The sequence below is a fragment of the Anser anser genome (assembly GCF_964211835.1).
Source record: "Anser anser genome assembly, chromosome: 18".
Taxonomy (NCBI): Eukaryota; Metazoa; Chordata; class Aves; order Anseriformes; family Anatidae; genus Anser; species Anser anser.
In genome coordinates this window covers 9736485-9759743 of record NC_139739.1, presented here as the reverse complement: position 1 = coordinate 9759743, position 23259 = coordinate 9736485, and the positions used below count along the sequence as shown (strand labels likewise).

Below are 23259 nucleotides of genomic sequence, written 5' to 3'. Positions count from 1 at the left end.
GTGGGCGCTGCGGACACCTCAAGCTCCCCTCACGGCTCCCTCACGGCCCCCCCGGGGATCCCCGGCCCTTTTTTTCCACTCCCTTGGTGGCACGGAGCCCCTCCGAGCTCGTCCCCAGCCCGGCGGGTGTCCCCCCGGAGCAGGGCCGGGGGCGATGCTCAGCCCTCCGCGCCCCGAGGCTCCCGCCGCTCGCTGAGGAGAAGGGCGGGGGGCTCCCAGGCTGCGGCCCCCAAAACTCCCCCGCGGCCTCTGGGGATGCCGGCCGTGGGTCCCCAGGGGTGAGGATGCTCGCAGGTAGGTTGGCAAAGCCCCCCCCGGCTCCTGTGGGGTTTCCGAAGGGCGATGCAGAGCCTTCCCCGGGGGAGTCGGCATCGCAGATTGGAAAGGTATCGAGTTACGAAGTGAAGGGTCCAACACAGGTGTTTCAGCACCTTCTCGCTTTTTTTTTTTTTTAAAAGCCTCGCTCCCAGTTAGCCCATTGGCATCAGGTCTGGGAGATGTAGGTAATGTTACTGGTGTTATGTTCCTCTGAAATTACAGTAACTGGTTTTTATCCTTCGAGATGAAAACTGATTGCTACTGTGTTGCTAGCTCCAGCAGTTTTATCTTGAGCATCGTGTTATTTACATTTTCCCAGAGAGCCCAGCTCTGGGAAACATGAAATTATGGGACAATCTCTGGTTTATTTTTTAAAAAATGAGTTTCTCATGCTGTGGGTTGCAAAGAAAAACTGAACAAGGGACCCCTGAAGACTCAAAACCAGAAGGCAGATTAAAACAATTCCAAATACATTGCAATTTAAAACCTCATTCATTTTATTTTGACCGAATTCATTTCAGTGCATGGAGCTGGGAATTACCAAAATTGGGTTAGGTTTCCAAAGGAATCATAGGCATGACAATGCTGAGACACATTGGTTTCTCCTGGAGCACATGATTACTGGCTGCAGTCGTGGGGACCCTCTTGCCATGTGTGGGAGACCTGAAGGTCTCCAAATGGACCAAGGAAGTCCCTTAGACGGTGGCAAAAAGTGCTGAGACTGAGGTGCTGCTACTGCTACATCCCTAAGGAAATCTGGGGTCTGTATCCCCTTAGGCACCAAGGGCTGTGCTTTCAAAAGCAAGGAAAAATGGAGCCAAGGTAGAGACAGCGTTTTTTCTTTACATGGTCTCAGGAGAGGTTTGAGTCGCATCTACCCCACTGGTTTGTTGATAGCAGTTTATTTACAGTGCATTAGCTCTATCAGTTTCTAAACAAAGGCAAGTCAAAAGTGGTGTAGAGACAAGACCATCTGCACGACATGATCTGTCACTGGTCCATTTTGGTACAATAAACGTGTTCTGTGTTTGCCTCCGTCCAACTGCACTCCCTCACAATCACTTTATGGACGCTAATTATTTTTATCTAGAGCTCCAGTCATTAGCTTTTGCTCTCAAATTTTGTAGCTAACTAGCTCCGTTTAAAAAAACAAACAAACAAACAAACAAACAAAAAATGAGCCACAGGCTTTCATCATCTATTTCATAAATGAAGCAGGACCTCTTAAGTAATGTGCATAGTCAGGATGTATATTTTTATGTTACATTTATATTTTAAAGAAGACCGTGACAAAGGATGGCAACAACAGGTTTGTCTCTGAGATATTGTTATTAGCAAGGATTACAAAATCACTGTTTACTGTCTGCAGTCGTTCTTAATAGTTTGGCGCTGAACTGCTGACACGTACCACAGGAATCACTGGCTAAGGGAATCAAGGCTCTCTCAAAGTATAGTTAGAATGAAGGGTCTGCTCTATTTCTTCAATCCGGTTCTAATAAAACAACGCTTCCTGCCCACACCTAGCTCACCAAAGCGTGCTGATTACAACATGCCCTCCTTTCTGTAGTAGTATAGGCATCTTACTTTGTATACACGTTTTTGGCACGTTTTTGCCTGCTGATGTCTTCCTCTTCATTTGTACTTTCTTTATAGTGTTGTGTTTAGATATCTATTCTTTATAACACCTTGCTTTACTGTTCACAGGGGTTAGATTGTTTGCAGCCTGATCAGCTCCGAAGAATTAGTTGATACAGTTTGAAATTTAGACACAAATCAAAAAATAGGGAAAGTATTTTGCCTTTTTTTCTCCACTTTGCAACTAGCTGAGCTTCCATAGTTAAGTATCTTGACTTTTGTACAGCCGGTTGTGTGTGTGGATGTTTTAGCTGAGTATTCTAACCTTGTTTTCTGTATTTAGTTTGGGATCTCTCAAATGAAAGGCACTACTGGCCTTATTTAGGCATTTCTTCTACAATTTATAGTCTATAAAAAGGAAATATAAAGGGTCTCAAGTCTCTACATGTTTGCTCTGGTAGTACCCCTTAGACTAAGTAACTCCTTACTTGCTCCTTCATAACGGCAGAGCCACAGCACTTAAGAGCTGATGAGGGTGTAATCCCTAGCAATCCTTTAACAGCACAAATGGAAAAGCTTCTAGTAAATGTTTCTGGTTTTTTTCAGAGGTTGCTCTCCTCCAGAGGTTTGGTTTTCTGGCTCCTCCTATGGATGGCAGCCTGACGCTCTTTTTCAGTCTTTGGGAACAGCCCTGAGAAGAGCTACATTTTTGACTTGGAAGGGCTGTTATTTAAATGGAAAAATGTTACACGTACAGTGCATGTTCCTAGTTGTCTTCCCACAGAATCAGCCAAGGAAGTGTCACTGGAAAAGCAATATGCATTTCTCTTAAGTGTTTGTCTCAGAGTCTTGCTCCACAACATCAGTTCAAATCACAGTTTAATTACAGAAGTGCTCAATTTACAAATGCTTGGCCACTCTACTGTTTTGAGTAAAGAAATAAAGTGGCACTTGCACATATTCTGGCCTAGATGAGAGAGTGCCCGCTCGTCGACAGCAGAGCCTATGAGCTGTGAACAAATAAAGGCTCAAGTAACAGGGAGTCTGCAGGTTGGACCTGAGCATCCTTTTTGCTGACCAGCTATGAACTGCTGGAGAACCGATGCGCATGGCACAGCAATGAATGTAGAAGGTTTGATCCACATCTGTTTCCAGCCGCATGCTGGCTGGAGCAGCCTGAGCATCAATGCTTGCCCTATCAGGTAAATGCTGATCTTAGGAACACTGTACCGGCAGTCACAGCACAAAGGTGTGGTGGTGCGGCAAAGGCAGAGCATCACAGCAGCTCCAAAAGTTCTGACTTGGTTTCTCACAAAGAAAATTTACATTTCATGCATCTCAATGTCCTTATTGACTGCCCTATTTGCTTCAGGATCCAGTTTGAAATTGTATTCCTTGTTTTTCAAACCACACCCTCACTCCTTGAATTTTTTTCCAGTTTGTCTCCTGGAGACCGTGGAGCCCTCCCCTTTCCTTCCGTCTGTCTCTTCTCTCCTTCCAACAGGCTCCTTGCTGCTGAGTTCAGAGCTGTCTCCTCTCGTCTTCTCCTGTCCAGAACTGACTCCCTGTGTGTGTCCTGGAGTCATTCTCCATTTTAGTACAAAATTCCATTCCAGTAATGTCCTTTTCCCTTGGAATTCAATTCTCCTTGCCCCATCTGTTGTTCTTATTGAATGCATCGAACTTTGGATCATATCAAGCACTTTGTGGCTCTGGATGGGGTTCTTCTGTGGTTTTTGTAAGACATTGTGCAAATTCCTGACAGCAGGCTGGTAAAAATTGTACATGGAATGTTTTGGAAAAAGCAACTTGAAATGTGAAGGTTCTGCTGCAGCATTGTTCAGTAGGTGAGTGTTTAATGTTTAAATTCCCTCTGGTTCATTCTCTGGTGGGGAAATGTCGCTGTACACACTTAGCATTTAAAGGAAATCCCCTTTTATGGTGGATTTAACCCCTGACATGTTCTCGATAAAGGTCACTTCATGAATTTATAGCTTGGTATGTGAAGCCCCATCCTGTGTTCCCTGCGCATGGAAAGCTCAGCTGGAGATGATAAATTCTGACGGTATTTAATGTCAAAATGAACAGAAGTGTCTAGAGGCAGTAGCAGTGCAGGCTGGAGGTCTCCAGATTCCCCACAGAGCTGCTGCTGTGATGATGCATAATTTACTTGTAACTTGTAAGCAATACACCCATCTTTCCCCCCAGAAGCTCTTCCATTTAAAGAAGCCATGTCTGTCTTTGTGTAGCGTGCTGACATTCATGCTCTCTCTGCATTCATACAGGTGTTTGGTTCTTCTTTGGACACCTGCATTCTCCAGAGTGTGCAGCACAGATGCCGAATTACTTGCACGGCAATGTATAAGGCAGCTGAAATTGCAACTCCTTCAGCCTAACCTTGTAAAAACAGAGTTCTACTGGTCAGTGACGCAAAGCTGAATAAAGAGCATGGGAGTCAACGTCTGTCTTCAAAATCGTGACAGTAGGGTCAGGGCTGCTTGCTACGTTGACATTTTTAGAAGCTGAATTCCTCCAGAGTGTTTTCTCTGGCAATATATCCATTAAATGGATAGCGGGTGAGCACGTTCTTTGAAAATATAACTAATGAAAAGAAATGAGGTAGCTAATATAAATCAAGTTTGCATCCATTGCTAATTGCACTAGTTCTGGAATGACAGAAACGTAGCTCTAATTATAAACAGACAAAATCTTAGCCTAAATTGGCTGAGTGGTTAAATACCATTCAGGAGAATAACTAGTAAGTGAGCGTAAATAGGATATGAACATACGAGGCTGGAAACAATCTGAAAGGGTCTTCTGGTTATTACCTCTGCCCTACAGCAAGACTGAGTAAGCCAATATTTTCTAATCACAGATTAATAAGGTGATTTGGGAAATACTGAATATATTGGCTGTTAGGGCCTTTTAGCTATTTCCTTTGAAACAGACCCTTGACAAGGAAACCTCAGTATTCATTTTCTTAACATTCTATTTTCCAGGAAACAGAATAAAGCCAAAAAAAGCAGAAACCCCATTACATTTTAGAGGACAGTATTAAAACATGCAGATGGTAAACAGACTTTTAATTTTCTGTAGGGCCTTTACAATGTATTTTCCCTTCTATTAATCCTGGAAAGAAACACTTGCTAAATTCATCAGCTGCAAATTCCCCCCATCCCCAGAAGGAAACGAGACTTTTACGACCATGCTTTCATTATGTTTTCCTGTTTCTTTTTCCCCACCATTGTAAATTTTAAGACCACTGGCCAAATTCAGCCACGTGGTAGAGAGGAATAGGCTCACAGACATTGTATTTCTGTGAGTTTTGTGAAAATAGGCAGCGAGAATGTGGATAGAGACATTTATTTAGACAGAATGGCTGAAAAGAGAGTTCAGTCCTACTGGAAAATCTGTGAAACAATGAACCCAAACCATGGAAAAATAAAATCTTTGACCGAAGTTTGCATCTTCTTGCATTAGATTAGTTATTCATGAAATACTTCTGTTCACTTTATGCCCAAATTCCTGTTTTCATAGGAATCTGTACTTTTGTCTGCATTAACCTTAAGGATGGATAAGTTCAGAAATCTTCTCCTGAAAAGACCATTCTGAACTTTCTTCTACCCTTCAGAAATGGGTTCTCATTGTACTACGTAGTGCTAATTTACGTAACACAGGTGTGGGGCTTTTTTTGTTCATTTGTTGTTTTTTTTTTTCTTCTATTATCTTGTAGGATTTCAGGAAGCTCAAGACAGAAGTCATCCTAATTTTCTTACTCCCAGTTTTCTCAGTCTTGTATTGTTTGTGGAACAGGTTTTAATGGAAGTTCTTTGCATTTCATAGTTCCTAGTGACGTATATAGCCTGAGTAAAATAGACTGGCTTTTCCGGAACTTCAGTATTAGCTAAAATTTTTGAGACACAAACACAACACAAAGGCGTTTCCCAGGGAAGTTCAACAGCTGTACATTTGCTGCCTTTTAGATTTTTTCAGAAAATAACACGACTGCTAAGCTAGAATAAAATGTAGGTAAGTACAGATTTATGTGGTCGAAGTCCTCATAATGAAATGTCTAAACAAAAAATTTGCCTTTAAAAGTATTCCTACCAGTGCTACCAGAAGCACTATAATAGCAGTTTTGCTACCTGTCAGTAGAATAAATTTAGATGAGGCAATGATTAAAACAGCTGTGCCCCTTTATGCCAGTGCTTTCAGCGTAACTGATACTGCTTGTTTCGGGGATGTTAAACAAAGAGAAAAAACTGGTGCAGAGGCAGCCTTTACAAACACAAGAGGGAACTTGCAATCCAATCTTTTTAGAAACGTGTATCTTTTAGAAAGATCTTCCTGAATTTAAAAAGTATTCAGTACTTCCTGCTTTTCTAAAGGCCTAAAAGGTGCCTGCAACATAAAAAAGCAGTATCATTTTTTGGCAAACCACGCTGTTCCAAATATGTAAAGTGTTTTTAGCAAATGCAAAAATAAAAGGGAGAAGCATACAAAGTGCTAGTTAAAACATTTACTTAGCATATTGTGGTAATACATTGAAGATATTTGGTCTTCATCATGGAATATTGTGATCTAATACAGTATTGATTTCAAAAAGAATGTGTAGAGGTCCAGTTATGCAGTGGCTTTTTGTTGCCTCCCTCTTTCTGCATCATGTAATACTGCATCCAGGAAGCAAAGAGATGATTTCTAGTCCCAGTGTCAGAGTTCTGTCTTCCTTCCTGGCTATCCATAAATCATTTGCTCAAACTCAACTAGAGCCTGGTGTAGGCGTATTTATTATACTGGATCAAGTAAGGCTGTGCTGCCAGGACACATCAGAAGTTGTCTTTGTGTGTTTCTATCCATTTACACTTTATGAGGACTGAAACATAACTGTTAAGAATAATAAGCAGCTCTTCTTTTGTTTCTTTGGATAGGCTGGAAGAGGAGAGCTAAATAATTGAAAGAACCACATTTAGCATTAAGAAACACCGCTTTTGTGAGTCCTCCCAGAGATCCTTAAATATCTGCATGTTTCTCTTCCAGCTGAGAATGTGACTGAGGCAGCACATGATGTGTTGCCTGATGCAAGAACTATGCTCAGTTAGTGCATATTGCCAAGTTTGTGTCTGCAGACAGGAGCTTGGTTTGCTATGTCTGGGCTGCAACTGATCGTACTCATTCACGGAGCAGGAGAACAAATGGATGTATAGACCTCTGCTAGAATACAGGAAACTCAATGTTGAGCTGTTTGATCAATGATACCAAAACAGAGATGGTCAAGAATAGGCCATGGGATTAAAATACAGTGTGAATCCATCCTCATTTGTAATACAAAGTTAAACACTTTTGAATGGTCCGTCCCCTCTCAGTCTAACCACTCTTGTCAAAAATGATGCAGTTGTGTTGGCTGGTGATACCAAGATTCTGGTGAGCTATTGGCATGGTCCTGCTGTGGTTAGTCAGGGCTTTCTGATTCTGTTTGATCAGTATGTCACCTCCTCAGCTGTTGGGTTACGAAGCAACGAGCTAGCATTTTTTATACTGCTTATCTCAGATATCACTTCCTCTCTATTCATTTCCATTCATAGTTACATATGACATGTAGTATTATTTTCAGCTATATTTGGCTTGCACTTAATCCAACCTTCCAGCTCCTTTCTCTATTATGTAAATACAACAGCAGGGAAAAGAAGCCTTTTGTCCCCTTGTGCCAGGAGGATATGCTGAACATCAACATGGACATGTTCCTGAAGACCAAGCTGTTTTCTGGAAGTCTGCTCACAGATTTCATAATCCATCTGTTTTCTGTAGAATGCAGTTATTTAAAGCCACAAAGTTCACTTCAGAGACTTTGTACAGTAGCTGTTTATGTTGGTATTTCTGATGAGGCTCAATATTGTCTATTTTCCATTATATCTCAACACTGCCTTTAATTGCCTTTTTCCACCAGATTTACATATTATCCCTCCCGGCTGTTTACACACAGACTTTCCTTTTACTTGGCAACCTTCCAGTCACTCCATACTACAACAGAGGTACTAAAATGGCAGAGCAGTTGAGAGTCAAAATGAAATTATATATTTATACTACATGGCCTATGAATAATTGAACAATTAAATAACAGAACATCTGAGACTGTCATCAGAAGTTCTTTTCTTTTTCCTGAAAGACAGTTCAAGTAGTTTTGGGCAGGTATATAACAAGGTGGTAGAGGCTTAAGAAATCTCTCCAAATGTTATCAATTCCATTATTTATCACTATTCTGAGGAAGGACAAACTGGAATTAATGGTTCTCTCAAATACCAAATTAAAATTGTTCTTATAGGACTTGGCTTCAAAACCCTGATGCTTGAGAGACCTGAGGAAGCAAAGACACTCCCTGCAGATTCGCGCAGATCATGAACACCATCAGACTGACTCAGCAAGTATTTCTACATATGCCTAACCACAGAGGTGTAAGGAAGTTTAATGGTTTTAATGTGACTCTCAACACGACTAAGGAATATGCACAAATTTAAGCACGCGTTTTTCAATTAAGGACATAGCTTCTTGCCTTCTAACGCACCCAGGCCCCACTGCTCTGTTATTGCCACTGGCTGCTGCTGTCTAACGATACAAGGAAAACAGTAATGTCCTGCTTTACCCCATAGCGAAGAGCTGCTTTGGTTGTGCTGTTCAGCTTACCTCTCTTGGGCGCTGGTGAAGTCCTCAGGCTTCTGGCAGGTTGTTGCTGTAAACCCAGCATAGCACGTTATCTTGAAAGGGGAATAAGGTCTCAGTGCTGTGTTTCAAACACCCGTTAGTAAAGCAAGCAATTAAAAAAAGTCTTTAGCTTATGGAGATTGCAGGAAGGAAAACAACTCCAGAAATTTGAAGCTGGAAATGTTAGAGCAGTCAGGTGCATCACATTCCTAAGAACAAGCTTCTTTTCCACCACTTGCAGCTGCAAGGATGACAATCTGACCATCCACTTTCACGCACTGAGCTGGACAAGGAGTGGAAACAGCTCAACAAAGAGCTATTCAAAAGGGTCAAGAGCAGGGATTTAGTCCATAACAAATAAACACCTGAAGATGGAAAAAAAATCAGGCTCTATTTTCCCTCCCACATGTTTTGGGATCATCGTGCCAGGAAATTATTAAATCATACAAATTTCAGTAATGAATGCACTGCTTGGATGGCACATGAAACTGCTGAGCGTTATGGCTAAGGAAAAATAACACACTTTTCAGGGTCAGTAGTGATGTAAAATCAGAGGAGTTGGACTACAGCTTAAACGGATTTCTGAAAATAGTGCTGATACGGGAGGAGACTTCCCTACGTGATACAAGTAAGCATTAAGAGGAAGTACATACATAAAAAGCAGAGTTGCATCCATGTGCAGCGATTCAGCACAACTGTTCCCCTTGATGTTTTTGTTTGATTGGGAAGACACTGCCACCTAATTAAGAGACGGAGGAAGCACCACCACTAAAGCACTTTATGTATCTAGAAAATCATGTTTAAATATCGAGAACAAGGCTACTTTGGCTGTGCCATAAATGCCAGTTTGTAGCACATTTGATTTGTTCTGTGGTTATTAAAGGTTGATGCACTGTTAACAGGACTCTGACACTTTTCCCACCTGCACTTTGCTTATTGTTGCAGTTCAGTTTTGGTGCATTAGTTCTTGCTAAATGTGTACCAACAAAAATTAACACATCACTGAATTATTGCAATAATCTGTGTCCTTTAGGAAACAATATCCTTCTCTCCATCTTGTGCTACAGTATTTTCCAATTAATATTTTTTCTGTATTTCTGTGAGTCACAACTGAACGTGGAGCCTGTGGACTGGAGGTGGGAGGCCACAGCTGGCAGCCTGGCCAGAGCAAAGCAGGCTGTGGCATTGTTACTGACTCTGCCTCTGCTGCCATTTTGAGCACATTGGGTGAGGTGGGGATAATGCCGAAGGCAAGGATTGAGGATCAGCACCCACAAATACTGCTAGCTCCTATCTATACTGTATTACTTCATGCCACTTTAGGAATAAAAATAAAAGCCAGAAATGTCAACAGCCTGTAACACAGCAAATGTACAATGAAGCAGATGAAATGACTCACAGGTCTCCTCTGCAGTGTTGTTAGCAGCTCAAGTATTTTCAGGGCAGAAGGCTGCAGAACTTTGAATCTGGAATTGTCTCAGAGTCTCCATCAAATTCCCACCTTTAAGAATTCTTGGCTTTCCACAAGAGTCAAATTACAATTGACAGGTCCTTGGACATTCAGTCCAGGTCATCCTGCATGCATTGTTCCAGGGTGATGCTGTCCCTCCCTCCCAAAGCTCTTTCCATGGGCAGGTGGATGCAATCAGGTTTTAACCTTTGCTTTCTTACATGACTGTTTTCTAGCCTTAGCATTCATGTGTGTCTGCTGGATTTCCTGGCTGCCTTTCTGCCTAGTCATCACTTGAAAAGGGAAGGAACATCCTGTCATCATCATCCGAGTGGACCAGTAGGCAGAGACATAAATAGATTGGCCAATCCAGACACAAGGCAACAGTGAAAATAAGTCACTTAAGATCGACTTCATGAGAGTTAGTATGCAGTAACTTTGTACTGTCATTACTGTGGATCCTACTGGAAGCTAAGAACAGACTGACTGCATTACCACCCTTCTCAGTTACCACTCACAAGGGAATTCCTGCAGGAATTTTTCTTCAAAGGCACTCAAACATACTAGCCAGTAAACCCCACAGAGCAGATGAATATTGGATGCAAACAAACATTGGTATTACACAGAAATTCTAAGAGAAATCTCAAGCTCAAATCCTAGGGCAAGAAGGTCAAATTTTAGTACCCTCATAATTGAGCTCAACGCAGCATTAGACTGGCAGAATTAGTACACCGATGAGACTGTATTGAATAAAAGTACCTTCAGTTAGCTCTTTCATTCCTGTAAGATGGACAGTGGATGAATGTAAAGGATAAAAGAACAAGTAAGAAGTTGGAAAAGACATAGGAAAAAAATCAGCTAGAAGCAGCAAAATGTTACATTAATAACTTGATTGAATGTAGGGAGAGGTTAAAAAATGGAGTAAATAGCTTACATTTTTATCTATTTTACAAAAACTTTTAATGTCAGTAAGAAATTTTGTTGAATAAAGCCAGAGGAAGACAATTAAATTCTAATTTTTCCTCACAAGTCATAACATACCTTTTCTTAGATTATAAACTTAGGAGCAGGGTTTCCCACTTCCTAGGGCGGATGTGCACCTGGCTAATTGACAAACACATTCCAAACTGTATCGTTATCTTTCTATGCTGAAGGGTTAATGAATGCAGCATGGCCTCAGTGGCACTCCTCATACTCTTGCTGCCCTAGCTGGCCTTGGAAGGTTGTGAGACACACTGAAGCCAGACAAAGGTTTCTTCTAAGCAATAGAAAGTCTAGCAGGTTTTCAGAGTACTGATCTACAGGCAGAGCTTATCTTTGGCAAATGACTATCTCTTAACAGAAAGAACAGATTTACAATTAATATAGAGGAAAATGAAAGATCAACTAGAATCCAGATGCCAAGGAAGACAGTTATTTTCCAAAAAAAATATTCACAGAGAGCGCTGGAATGCCATTTTCTAGAAGGTTCTGCCTCGCTAACAGCAAAGTCACAATCCATCTAGACTTTTTATAGCTGAGGCAGGGCTCCAGAGTCACTGTATTTAGAAAACCCTGCCTGGCCCCCCTCCAGGGGTCTTCCCAATTTGGCAGACTGTTTATCATGGGGGTACCTCCCTGCTTTCTTTCAAGTAACCCTTATCAGCCCATCAGTTCTGGATCCACAGATCCCTGGATCTCAGAGATATGTATTTATTTGGAAGCAATGTACAACATACGATGTACAAAACCAAAATGCAAATTGTAGGACTCCCTCCTTTAAAACCAAACCAAGCCAAGCTGCTTTTCAGACGCAGGGGAAAAAGACAGACAGGCAGAAGCACGGCACCTGCTCTTCCCACTTTTTCATACTTGGCACGCGCATCTTTTTTACCACCCCCTTCCTCTCATTTCCCAGAAAGGCAGAGACTGCATTGTAAGAAAGGAAGTCCTTGAGAAAGCACAAAAGGGTTGAAATGCCGAACCAGCCATAAACTAATTTGTGTGAAATACTCTATCTTCTGACTGTCCAATTCTCTGTGCAAGTAGAGCAAGCTAAGAATATTTCTAGCAGAGACTCAGAATTCACTGCACCACTCCATTGTCTACCATCTTCCTCTGTACTCTTGGCATTGTTTTGATTTTTCTATATGCAACAATAAGGTGCAGAGATGGAAGAGCTCTCAGTTCCTATCTGTTGGAGAACTCTCAGCACGAGGGCAGGAAAACAGTTATTTGAATCTTAAAAACCTGTCAATCATCTCTCTAGCATTATGACTTTCCCTTTTCAGAGCTTCTGTAGTAGCACTTCTGTGGCTTCATGGTATCAAAAAAAATTAAATCTCTATTATGAAGAAGGAAAAAAGAATTTCAGAAGCCAAGTTCCTCTTCTCACATACAGATAAGAACCTAGCTAAAGGTCAAGACATTCTGAGGACTTAATCAGCAAATTTGGGACCACGCAGGAATATTACATACCTGTTGCGTTTAAGTTTCCAAGATTGTACAATTGTTTTTGCCTTATGTACAATTGTTTCTGCCTTATTCCTATCTTGTCTGCCTTCTTCACGTATATATATCCAGTTGACGATATTCCAGATGATAACAAGCATTATGGCAAGATTACTTTTCAAGCAACATCTCCGATTATTTTGTCTGCACAAGTTAAGGTTTTGCATAAATGAATGCTTGTCTGCATTCCTCTTTCAGGATCTAGGAGAACCTACTCAAGAGCCACCTAATAAGGTAATACCTTTCATTTATTTCAAGAAAACAAAACCTACCAGCTGCAAACTAATTTCCATTTTGACACAAAATTAACAGAATATGCCCAGCATTTTAACAGATCTTATTATGGGACAGAAGTATCAATGAAGTTGTAATGAAAGAATTATGGGAAATAAATGCAAAAACTCTCCATTAACAATAAGCACCTTTATTGACCATCTTACCATTCAACACTTATTTAATTCAATTTCCTAAATTGATGAAGTACAGTCCAGTTGAGCATTTAAATAAAAGAAAAAGCAAGTGTTATAGCTGGGTGGTATAGAACTAAAGTACTGTTAAAAAAAAAGCTGTAGACAACTAATGCTACCTGTGATTCTAAAAATTAAGCTCCACATATTTCAGAGTCAAACTTAATACATCTCCACATGACATTATGCCTCAAAAAATGCCTGTGAAAGTCTGTCTGTTTAGAAGGCAGAGTGGTTAGTAGGTATTTTCTATTTCACCATTTAACAAGTCTCATCACAAAAAATACTAGGCAGCCAAATATTACAGATAAGTTTTAAAAATTAAAAAAGGAAACAGAACAACAACTGTAAAACCTTCTTCAGGGAAAGGCCAGCTGATTACAGACAGCATTTGTATATAAACCAAATAAAGGCAGTAGTTTTTATTAGACATTTTGGATGGCAGCCTTGCTACGTCCTCATAGGACACAATATAGCATCCCAATGATTTCAGTAAGAAAAAAGAGTTCAGCACAGCAACAAATCTTTGCAGTACAGACAAAAATTCAGCTACGTATCATTTGTTACAGTATTTAATTCAACACTCAAGCAATTTAAAATCATATACACTGAGGAAACTAGTAACCAGGTATCTGGTTATTCCCACCTTTTTTTTCCTTTCTGTTTTTAGAACATATCTTACTGCATTTCCAGTACTTAACACTTCTTCAAAATTTATTAGCAAATTTTGAGAAGCAAGAAAATATCCTTTTAAAAAGAAGATTGAAAAGAATTTTTTGATCTCTTATGCTGACTTTAGTATTAAACTTCTACTCAAGCCAGTAAGAATAAAATTAATCAGAGCTATGTGGCTGCAAGGACACCCATTTCTATGCCAACATGAATATTTAGGCAAAACAATTTATTTAGCTTATCAAGTTAGCACTGCTGTCTTCTGAAAGTCCTAAACCCTACACAAGGTAAGTATCCAAGAAGAAATAAAACCCTGTCATATCAGGAAATAGTAAGAAAAGTTGCAGAAAGTCCTTCATAACGTATATAAAGTGACATTTCCTGGAAAGGCAAAACTCATGTTTTTTTTTTTTCCTTTAAATTTCCCTTTCCTGCAGGATAGAAAGTTACTCTAACGAGAAAAAAAAATCACTATTACAAGACAGAGTTTTCTCTTCACATCAATTAAACTTCTTTATCAGCAGAAAGTATAAAGCATCTTTATGAAAGTTGTGAAAGAAAATTCATTTTGTAGCAGATACTCATTCATACCCTTGCACAATCTTTTTTTCCCCCCACACTGAAAGCTCAACATGGGAAACAGTCCTTTAAAACAAGGCTATTAAGCAAAACAAAAATAATACCTAGAGCAGGAAAGCTTAACTAGCAAGAAAACAAATATGTTTTCTCAAAAAACAAATAAATAGCACAGGAAAGCCTACACAGCAAGAAAACAAAGAAATATGTTACTGAGACTGTGAATGGAATTGTTAGAAGAGATGAAATGTTAGGCCTCTAACTTCCACATGGCTGAGATCTTGGTTTTCTAGTCTGCTTTCATCATGAGGTTCTCAAAGCAGAAATAGGATTTATTTTTTTATTCCTCTTTTTTGCATTTGTTTTCAAAGGCATCAAGAGAAATCCAGAATGCAGGCTGATAAAAATAAGAATAAGGCTGATACAAATAAACTGTTGACCAAAAAAATTGAGTCCATTTCATGAAACAATTCAGAATGAAAAAAGGAAGAGCTTACATCAGAAAGACAACATACTTTTAAATCAATCAAAATTTTTGCTCGGATTCAAGCTCCACATTTCTTATTACACATAACATAACTAGATCTTCCAGATACATTTTTCCTTCATTAACCATGACTTAGTGGAGAAAACCCTCAGCCTACAACCTAGTTACCAAAGTCTAACTTTGGAAAAAGTGTAATTGTGAAATAGTTGCATACAGATAAAGGCAGATTTCAAATTAAAATGAATGTTTTTAATTACTGTGCTTTTTTTTTTTTTAAATATCCTCTATTCTCAACAGACTTGATATATCATTTTTAAGATGCAAGTGTTACTATTAATTACTTTTATTAAAAAGGGGAGAGTCAAATACAAAATTAAAACAGGTACACTCAATTTCAATATTCCTTCTCTGAGGTACTTAGAGATTTTGAGAACTAATGATTGGTATCATTTCCTAAATAAATCTATTGACCTTCTTGAGACATTAAATCATATAATTCATGAATATTCTAACAGAGTAAAAGAGAATTAATTATGATATACACTCAGAAAAGTAGATAAGTTGTCATTAATAAGGTTTTCCAAGCTTCCACATGAGTGTAAGTGACATGTAAAGTGAAAGTTGAAAAGCAAATAGAGATGCTAATAGCTCAAAGTTTAAGTCTCCACGATGCATATCTTTTTTAGGGACCCAAACCAGTGACAGCAGTAAGGTAAGGAGAAACCGAGGCTCACTTTCAATCTAATTCACAATTGTACTTTGCTAGAAAGCCCAAGAATATATGCCTGTTTTTTCATAATACTATGCTCAAGAAGTGTAGCTTTTTTTTTTTAAGTGATTTATTTTTCTACAAGTGAACTCGCAGGAGACACTGTAAAACAAGAAAGGCTTCAGTTTTCCTATGCTTCCTTAACAAACTAGGTACACTTTACAGCAAGTCGGCTCAAGGTAACAATTCCTTTTACAAAAGAAAGGAGAAACTGTGAATGTGATATTCATGAAGGATGCACGCTTGACAGTCCTGAACATCAAGGTTTTAATTTAATTCATAACATAATGTGGTACCAGCTCAAAGAAATGACGTCGTCTTAGTCACTCATTGCCATTTGTGATATTTAAGTGTTGCAATGCTGACAGGGGCCTTCTCCAAACTGAAATAGCTTATTTGTTTTCAAGACAGACATCTAGTTCTCCCTGTCATGTCTTCAGGTTGGAGTAGAGCTGTAATTATTTTATTCTACAGTGATACTTACTGTGATAAAGAATAAAACAAACTGGAAGGCTCAACATTTATCTGGAAGACTCAAACTTTTTAAACCTTTCTTAATCTGCAGAAGCTTTTTATACCTGCTAAGCCAATGTAGAAGTATGCGAATCATAGTTGTGTGTCTTAAAACCAGTCACATTATCAAGGAAGACACAGCACCTACTCGCTCCCTAATCACCTTTATTTGAACTAAATGTTAAGTTAAGGAATGATCTATGATCTGTTCACACAGTATTAGACCAATTCTTCATTTCTAAAATGGAAACTACTTTCAAATAACCACCTACCTGAATAAGCTGAGAAAGGGCAGAAAGAAGAAAAATAAAAATCAGATGATGACCATATATTACCCAAACCTTTTGGGTTTCTGTCAGTCAATCAAGATTTTGTGTAAACCATAGTATACCCCTGTAGATCTTTACTGATAATAGCATAAAGGTGATGGCATTCACTGACTCAGTCATAACCACCACTGTTCATCCACCTCTTGGGAAAAGTTGTCTTTGGAAAGGGAAAAAGCAGAGGATTTTATCATTCCTGCATGACACCCTTGATAGTTAACAATTTACAACTTCCATAGAACAGTTTGTTCCTTAAGCCCCAGAAATGCCAGAGGACGGTCACAATTATTTTTACAGCTGGAAATCGGCATTTTTTCAGAATTTTAAATAGCTGTAGGTAAACAGAATTAGCAACATTTGCTCTGAACAAAGAAGTACATTCTGTTCCCCCTGACCCCTCCCCAAAACAGAGGCAAAATGTAGTTACTTTTCTCATCACAGCTTTCAGGCCAAGGACACTGAAGCTTTGTAGACTCCGAATTCCTTCACGCACACAACACACAGTAATGCAATTGAGAAAGGTATCCAGCACAAAAGAATTAACAGAGTGCTGAGAGATTTTACTCAGTGTGCACTTTTCCTATGTACATTATAAAGAAACTTAGGTATTATGCTGCACTTAAGGTTATGCAATTTTAATGGCAACAAAATAACATACCAGAAAAAAATTAATAGATATTGTCCAAGATTTTTTTTTTTTTTTAAGAGATCTGTTGAGATACGACATCCAAGAAGAACTAATGCTGGACAAAAATTTCTATAAGCTCTTTAAAGTTGTCGGATTTTTTTATCAGTGCTTTTAATATTGACATCCAGTGTCTCTACTTTTTTGGTTAGCCGATCCAGCATATCATCTTGCTCCTCTATTTCTGTCTGCAGACCAAGAGCTAGGTTTTTCAGACGACTCAACCCAGAAGACATCTCATCTGTCAACAGAGAGATTGACCGTAAGGATTCAAGGCAGTATAAAGCACACTGTTTAAACGGATGCTATCAGGACTCCCTCTTCTCCAAAACCTGGAGTTAGGAAACATTAGTTAAGACTGCTCAAGTCCAAGTATTATCTAATAATGATGGCAGCAAAATTTTGACATGGCTACTGAATTACTATCAGAAAGTAATCACTTCCTTTTTCTTCCCATTAAAAGTTAAACACTTAAAACCAAATTGTATCTTTATAACATGAGGTATCCTGCAATATAGTTTTCACTTCTAAAAACATTTTATAGAAGGCTGGGATACATCTTTTCTCAGGTTGATATACACAATATGCTCACTAACTTTTTTTTTCCCCTTTAAAATGATCTTCATGCAGAGATATCATCAATACACTGAACATTTAAAATTTAAGCAGTTAATTATTTAACAGATGTAAAAAAAAAAATCAATTTCCAGATTTTCTAATTTGGCTACAAGGAAACTCTTTTATTGTGTGATTGATTGGTACAAATGCTTCTGAGGCTAGTAAGTTTTTGCATGGCTTGGGAGTACAACAAATGTGCTTCCACTAACTCTTATACTTGATTATTTCTCTTTGATCTATTCCTTTCTGATTTCCTTCTAATCTCTTCTTTCTAGGTCAGCTAAACAGTGACACATGTAAGCAAAGAGGCACTTTGTATATATACCACAAAACAAGAGAACATCAGCTGAATATTTTTGGAAGTAATAAAAAGAAATGCAACAAATTCACATGTGAAATATTTAGTGCCTTTTGATTGTTCTGTTTTCTGCATTTTTTTTTTTCAAAGTTGCACACAGTTGTAAATTCTTTGGGTTCAAACTGATGTACAATTTAATCTCTCAGTTTTAACTGTCAGTGAGATAAGTTGAATGCATCTTTCAAAACAGGTGGTAAGCTTTATATAATAAGTATCCATACTGGTCTAATCTGGCTGTCAATATGGGGCATTATTTCCTTCTTAATATTATTAGTATCTGTTTAATAATTTATTTTTTCAGAATGGAAGAATTAGCCTGCCTGTCCCAGGGACATTCCAGTCACTTACAGGATGATTCAAAAAAATATTTTCATATCCTGAGTACAAGTGTTATGGGGTACATCAGCACCATTTTCTCATTCAAATAAAAGAAACTTGCTAGCATATTCACATTTAGTAAGACTATTTTTTTTTTATGGTCAACCTGTGATCCAAGAGGACTCATGCTTTGGGTGTAGTTTTTTTTCCTCCCAGTTTCTTTGTTCAGGGGCAGTTTAAAAATCTAATAGTTTTAAAGCACAAGCATGTAGAAGAGTTAAAATAATGATGCCAATAGTGTATTGGTTTCCATAAGAGATTTATACTATTCCAGGCATCCTACCCAGTTTGTTTCTAGCTGGTTTCATTTGAAAGGTATTTCTAACTCAGATTTGTTATTAATGTGTGCAGGTAGATGACCCACAGACATCCCACAGCATAGAAATATTCAAATAATGCATGCCTCAAAAGAAATGTTGGATTCTGTCATGGTTATAGTTCTGAAAGAGTCTACAAATAAATGTTGTTGCTATTCTCAAAGCTCATAGGTGAGCTATACCAAAAAAAAAAAATGCTTCTTGGGAACATATTGCTTAGAAATTCTCTCTCTGGCTTGAGAACCAAAAATTAAAAATTGTATTATGTCAAACAGCTTCAATTTTCTCACTTACCTAAGTTGTTATCAATTTTCTGGTGGTAAGCTCGCAGATGTTGATTCTTTGGATAGGCATCCCGTTGCACTGAAGTAACTAAATCTATGTTGCTGAAATCACTGTCTGCCAAGAATATAAAATACATAATATTACACAATAAAAAAGATAGAAAGAAAAATTCAAGTTTTAGAAGGGCTGTTAAAAATCAGTCTGACTACAGATGCCATGTAACCATATCACCTGTTAGCCAGAGTATCAAAAGCAGTCCAACTTCTTTATCTATAGAACATGCTCAAGATTAACAGTTATTAAGCTATAATTATTCTCTTCTGAATTGCCTTTTGTAGTTCTGCTGGGTAGCTGAGGGAGAAAAAAAAAAAACCACAACCAACAACATAGGCTTACCTGCTTTCTATCTGCATTTAGCCTTCCCTCAGGTAAACCCACCAGAGAGTTAGTTCTGCCCTCTGTTGGTCAGACTTTTAATATTATACGGAGTGGAATGGAGATTGATGTTACTAAAAAGCATTTCTTGCCTTACAGAGCTACAACTATAAAGATAACCTGAAGCTTTCTCACTCTCACTAAACTAAATAATTAAACTTCACTTTAAGAAGTAACAGTTACTCTGTACATAAAAGTAATCCAAAGTTAACTCCTAAGAATGGGGAACAAGACCAAACCCTGTATGCTTCATTGTGCAAATGAAGTAAGGACTTCATTGTGAAGGGTTATAGTTCACATTTCAAATAACAAGGAAAACATATACAAAAACTATGGCGAACCATGGTTAAAAAGAAGAACCTCTGAAAATACAAGTCAACATTTTGGCAAATGTAGGACAAGGCTGGCTGTACATTATATGGATTATTGGCCAAAGTCGCCTCTGTGCAAATATAAGCACTAGATGTCTTTACATCTGTGGATGCACTACAGTCTTTAATGCATATGGCATAAATCCCCTGCAGGAAGGGCTAGATACAATCCACGTGCAAGTAAAAATTTTCACATCTTCAGAATGGGTATAAAGAGATTTAGGGACAGACAGTTCCCTAGAGTTGAAAGTCACAAACACTGGGATACAATCTGCAGAAGTTGCGTAGCAATGCAAGTCAGCAGTTGGGCAGGGTAAAGGGTCTCTGCCTTCACCACTGTGCAAGTTCCCTCCACTTTGATGACAGACATCCAGTATAAAATAAAGTTAACAAACCTGAATTATCTAGCCGCCTTAAATTCGGATGACTTTCCTGGTATTTTGACTCTTGTTCTTTACTAGACATCATTGCTTCTTTTAATCTGGTAATAAAGAGAGTAAAATTAAAACATTCTTATGGACCACAGGCTTCATTCTAAATCCATTAAACAAGAACGGGCATCAAAATTATCCAAGAAAATATTTTTTTTAGACTTAATCCAACAAATCCCTTTACAATAAATTATTGTCATGTATTCAGTGAAAGGAGAATTGGTTGCTTTAGTGCTGAAAATAGGGTAAGCTTTGATATCAAGAACAAAACCATATCTTCAGTCTTGGAGGCAAACTATTCATTCTCTCTAATGGAAGATGGGGCAAGGAAAGAAAAAAAAATAACAATCAAAAAATAATAAAAAAAAAAAATCAATCCATGCAGCATTACCAGGCTTTACACAAATTTCTCAGTTGAAGAGAGACAAGTACTGTAAGACATGGTACTTTCACAGTGATTCATTTTTGCTTACAGCTTTTAATAAAAACTAGTGAAACATACATAATATTTAACTAGAAGCACTACAAATATAAAGGGATGCAAAACTATTTTTCTCAGAGTTAAAGAAAAAGGGAACCAGACACCATCTCGGGAGTTCACAGAATCAACAAATCTGTAATTGATTTTCTGGTGACATTTCAGAGATGCTGTGAGAAATGTCTCAAAAAAAGAGTTAAAAATGTAAATTGACTAGGTGAGGAGTTTAGGGGAAAGATACACGAATAAAACTGGCGACACTGTGAGGAAACCCTCTCCCCAGGAGTCTGGTACTTAGAAGGACCAAGTAACATAAGTGTGCATGCACACAGGAGACAGCCAGGACTCTGATAACAGAATAATCTAATTACAGATTACAGGGGAGAAAAAGATTCCACTTTAAGAATTACTTCAGAAAAACCGTTCTAGATCCAGAATCTCTCAGATCATTTCTGATGACAGACAGGTCTCCTGTTTGAACCCAAGAAAATACTGTCATTCCCAAGTGAAATGTTTATTTTCCTTACCTACTGTTAGCATAATATTCTGGAGTGCCATTCTGCTCTGGCTTGCTCTCTGGAGGTTTGGGTTTGAAGTAGTTAACCAGGCCCCCAAAAACGCTCTTAATGCTATTTATGTGTCTTTGACTGGTCTTCAAGTCCTGGTCCATTTTATCTACCATCTGTTCTGTGCGCTTCAGTGACTCTCCTTGACGTACAAGCTCCTAATAGATATTGACAGATAAAAGGAAGCTAGTGAAGCCAAGATAAACTGAAACATCAGATATTTTTAACAGATATTCTGAAGAAAAATAAGAGCATTCCTTCAATCTATGTAGATGAGTTATAAGGGAGTGCAGCCTTTTCACTGACTCCTGTTTCTCCAGGGCATTTCAATCAAGAGCTGCTAGTCAGCTGTAGCATTAACCAGCTATAAAATCCTCATCAGTGCGATGCCAGTTTCCTGACAGGTACTACAAAGGGGAGCCAGGAATTTTCTGTATTGGCCACTTGTCAGGTTGATGTTTTTATCTGCTCTCTGTGGGCAAAGTAGTGAAAATTCAAAGGTTTATGGCAGGGAAACTAGAACTATTCCTAGTTGTGAATGACACCTTCGTTAACAAGGGATGCTATTTTCATGTTACTGGGGTGTTCCAGATAACTTATAAACAGAATAACTGAAGAAAATAAACACAACTAGAATTTTTCATACTGCAAGAATAATTTTTTGGCTAACAGTGCAAGATTTAGAAATTCTGATATACACAGCTGTGTTACTTCCTATTTCCGTGGCACAAATACTATTCCAAAGCAATCCAAAGATTAATTTTGAGATTAATTTTGGCCGCAGAGTTGCCCACAGCCAACACTGGTGCAAAACTTGTGCTCATACTCTGTCCAAAGCCTGGGGAATTATTGTTAAACGTGCTTGTTTTCTCACTCAAGCAGCAAGCCCACACAATTTCTGTTCTACCATTACCCCTGCGTTAAGGCTAAGTTCTTAATTCCTCATTTCGGCTGTTTTTAACAAACAAGTCACGAGGCAGGAAGCTCCCCGAAGCGCTGAGCGCAGCCCTGACAGCTCCCAGCCGCGCTGGGCTCGCCCAGGCCAACCCCCGGGCAGGTGACTCCAGGGGCAGGACCTCTCTCTATTAGAGGGCCTGGACACAAACAGTCCTCCGGAACGAGCCCGTAAGCACGAAGGAAGTGATTAATCGGGATGAAATTGAGCGCCTGGTAAACAACGAAGCCAGCACACGCTTCAATTAATTAGAGAACAGCTAAAAACTTTCTAGTCAGATGGGCATAAATATCATTAATAAGGCTTAGTAAGGAGTTTAGCACAGCTAAGCTCTGCTCTCGGCGCTGCAGGGATAAGGAGGGACCCGAGGGAGGTTTTTGATGTAAAACCCAAGCCTCCTTCACCCACAAAGCCGCTCCTCGCTGACACACCGCCCTGAAACGCCGCCCAGCTGCCAGCCGGTGACAGCGCCGGGCCCGCGGGGCAGAACAGCGGGGGCTTCCCCGCCCTCCCTAACAGCCAACACCAAAAAAAAAAAAAAAGTGAAGGAAAATTGCCCCGCCGGACACCCCCCGGTGCCTCGGGCCCACCTCGGAGGCGGCCACGCCGATCCGCTCCGACTCGTAGAGGAGCGACAGGGAGCGGGCGGTGCTGTCGGCGGTGGCGGCGGAGCGCCGCAGGACCTCCCGCTGCAGGTAGCGCTGCCGCTCGGCGCCGCCCGCCTCCTCCTCCGCAACCTCCTCATCCTCCTCGGCGAAGGGGTTGTAGCTCCTCGGGGGGGCCGACATGGCGCCGCCGGGCGGCCTCAGGCACCGCCGCCGCTGCTGCCGCCGCCGCTCCCCCGGCCCAGGCCCAGGCCCCGGCCGCTCAGCTCCTTCCCCACACAGGCACCGGCCGGCCCCGCCCACCCCGCCCCTCCCCTCCCCGTCCCGCACCGGGCGCCGCTCTGAGGCGGGCAGCGGCTGGGACCGCCCACCGCCGGGGATGGGGGGAGCCGGGCGAGCCCATTGCTGAGGGGTCGGAGGTGCGGGGGGGTGACTGGC

The 23259-nt window shown here is 39.9% G+C and overlaps 1 protein-coding gene and 2 long non-coding RNA genes across 3 annotated transcripts; 2 read left to right on the top strand and 1 right to left on the bottom strand.

Moving 5' to 3' along the window:
- Positions 1-396: 396 nt before the first annotated feature.
- LOC310883386 lies at positions 397-15262 on the top strand. The gene is made up of 2 exons (XR_014573498.1): positions 397-7922; positions 8213-15262. It is a non-coding gene; the product is annotated as an uncharacterized lncRNA (long non-coding RNA).
- SNAP29 (synaptosome associated protein 29) lies at positions 12938-23159 on the bottom strand. The gene is made up of 5 exons (XM_083803582.1): positions 22807-23159; positions 21223-21419; positions 20182-20267; positions 18990-19094; positions 12938-17265 (listed from the first exon to the last, which is right to left on the bottom strand). The coding sequence occupies exons 1-5, from the start codon at positions 23002-23004 to the stop codon at positions 17108-17110; spliced, it is 744 nt and encodes a 247-aa protein (XP_083659708.1). The 5' UTR covers positions 23005-23159; the 3' UTR covers positions 12938-17107.
- On the top strand, positions 17208-18446 carry LOC310883389. Its single transcript, XR_014573502.1, has 2 exons — positions 17208-17286; positions 17918-18446. It is a non-coding gene; the product is annotated as an uncharacterized lncRNA (long non-coding RNA).
- Positions 23160-23259: the final 100 nt, after the last annotated feature.

Excerpts from the sequence above, each read along its gene's own strand:
- SNAP29 (XM_083803582.1), bottom strand. The coding sequence starts at position 23,004 with ATGTCGGCCCCCCCGAGGAGCTACAACCCCTTCGCCGAGGAGGATGAG. Across the intron at positions 20,268-21,222 it reads GAATATTATGCTAACAGTAG|ATTAAAAGAAGCAATGATGT; the intron begins GTAAGGAAAATA and ends CTTTATTACCAG. Across the intron at positions 17,266-18,989 it reads GAAAATTGATAACAACTTAG|ATGAGATGTCTTCTGGGTTG; the intron begins GTAAGTGAGAAA and ends CTCTGTTGACAG.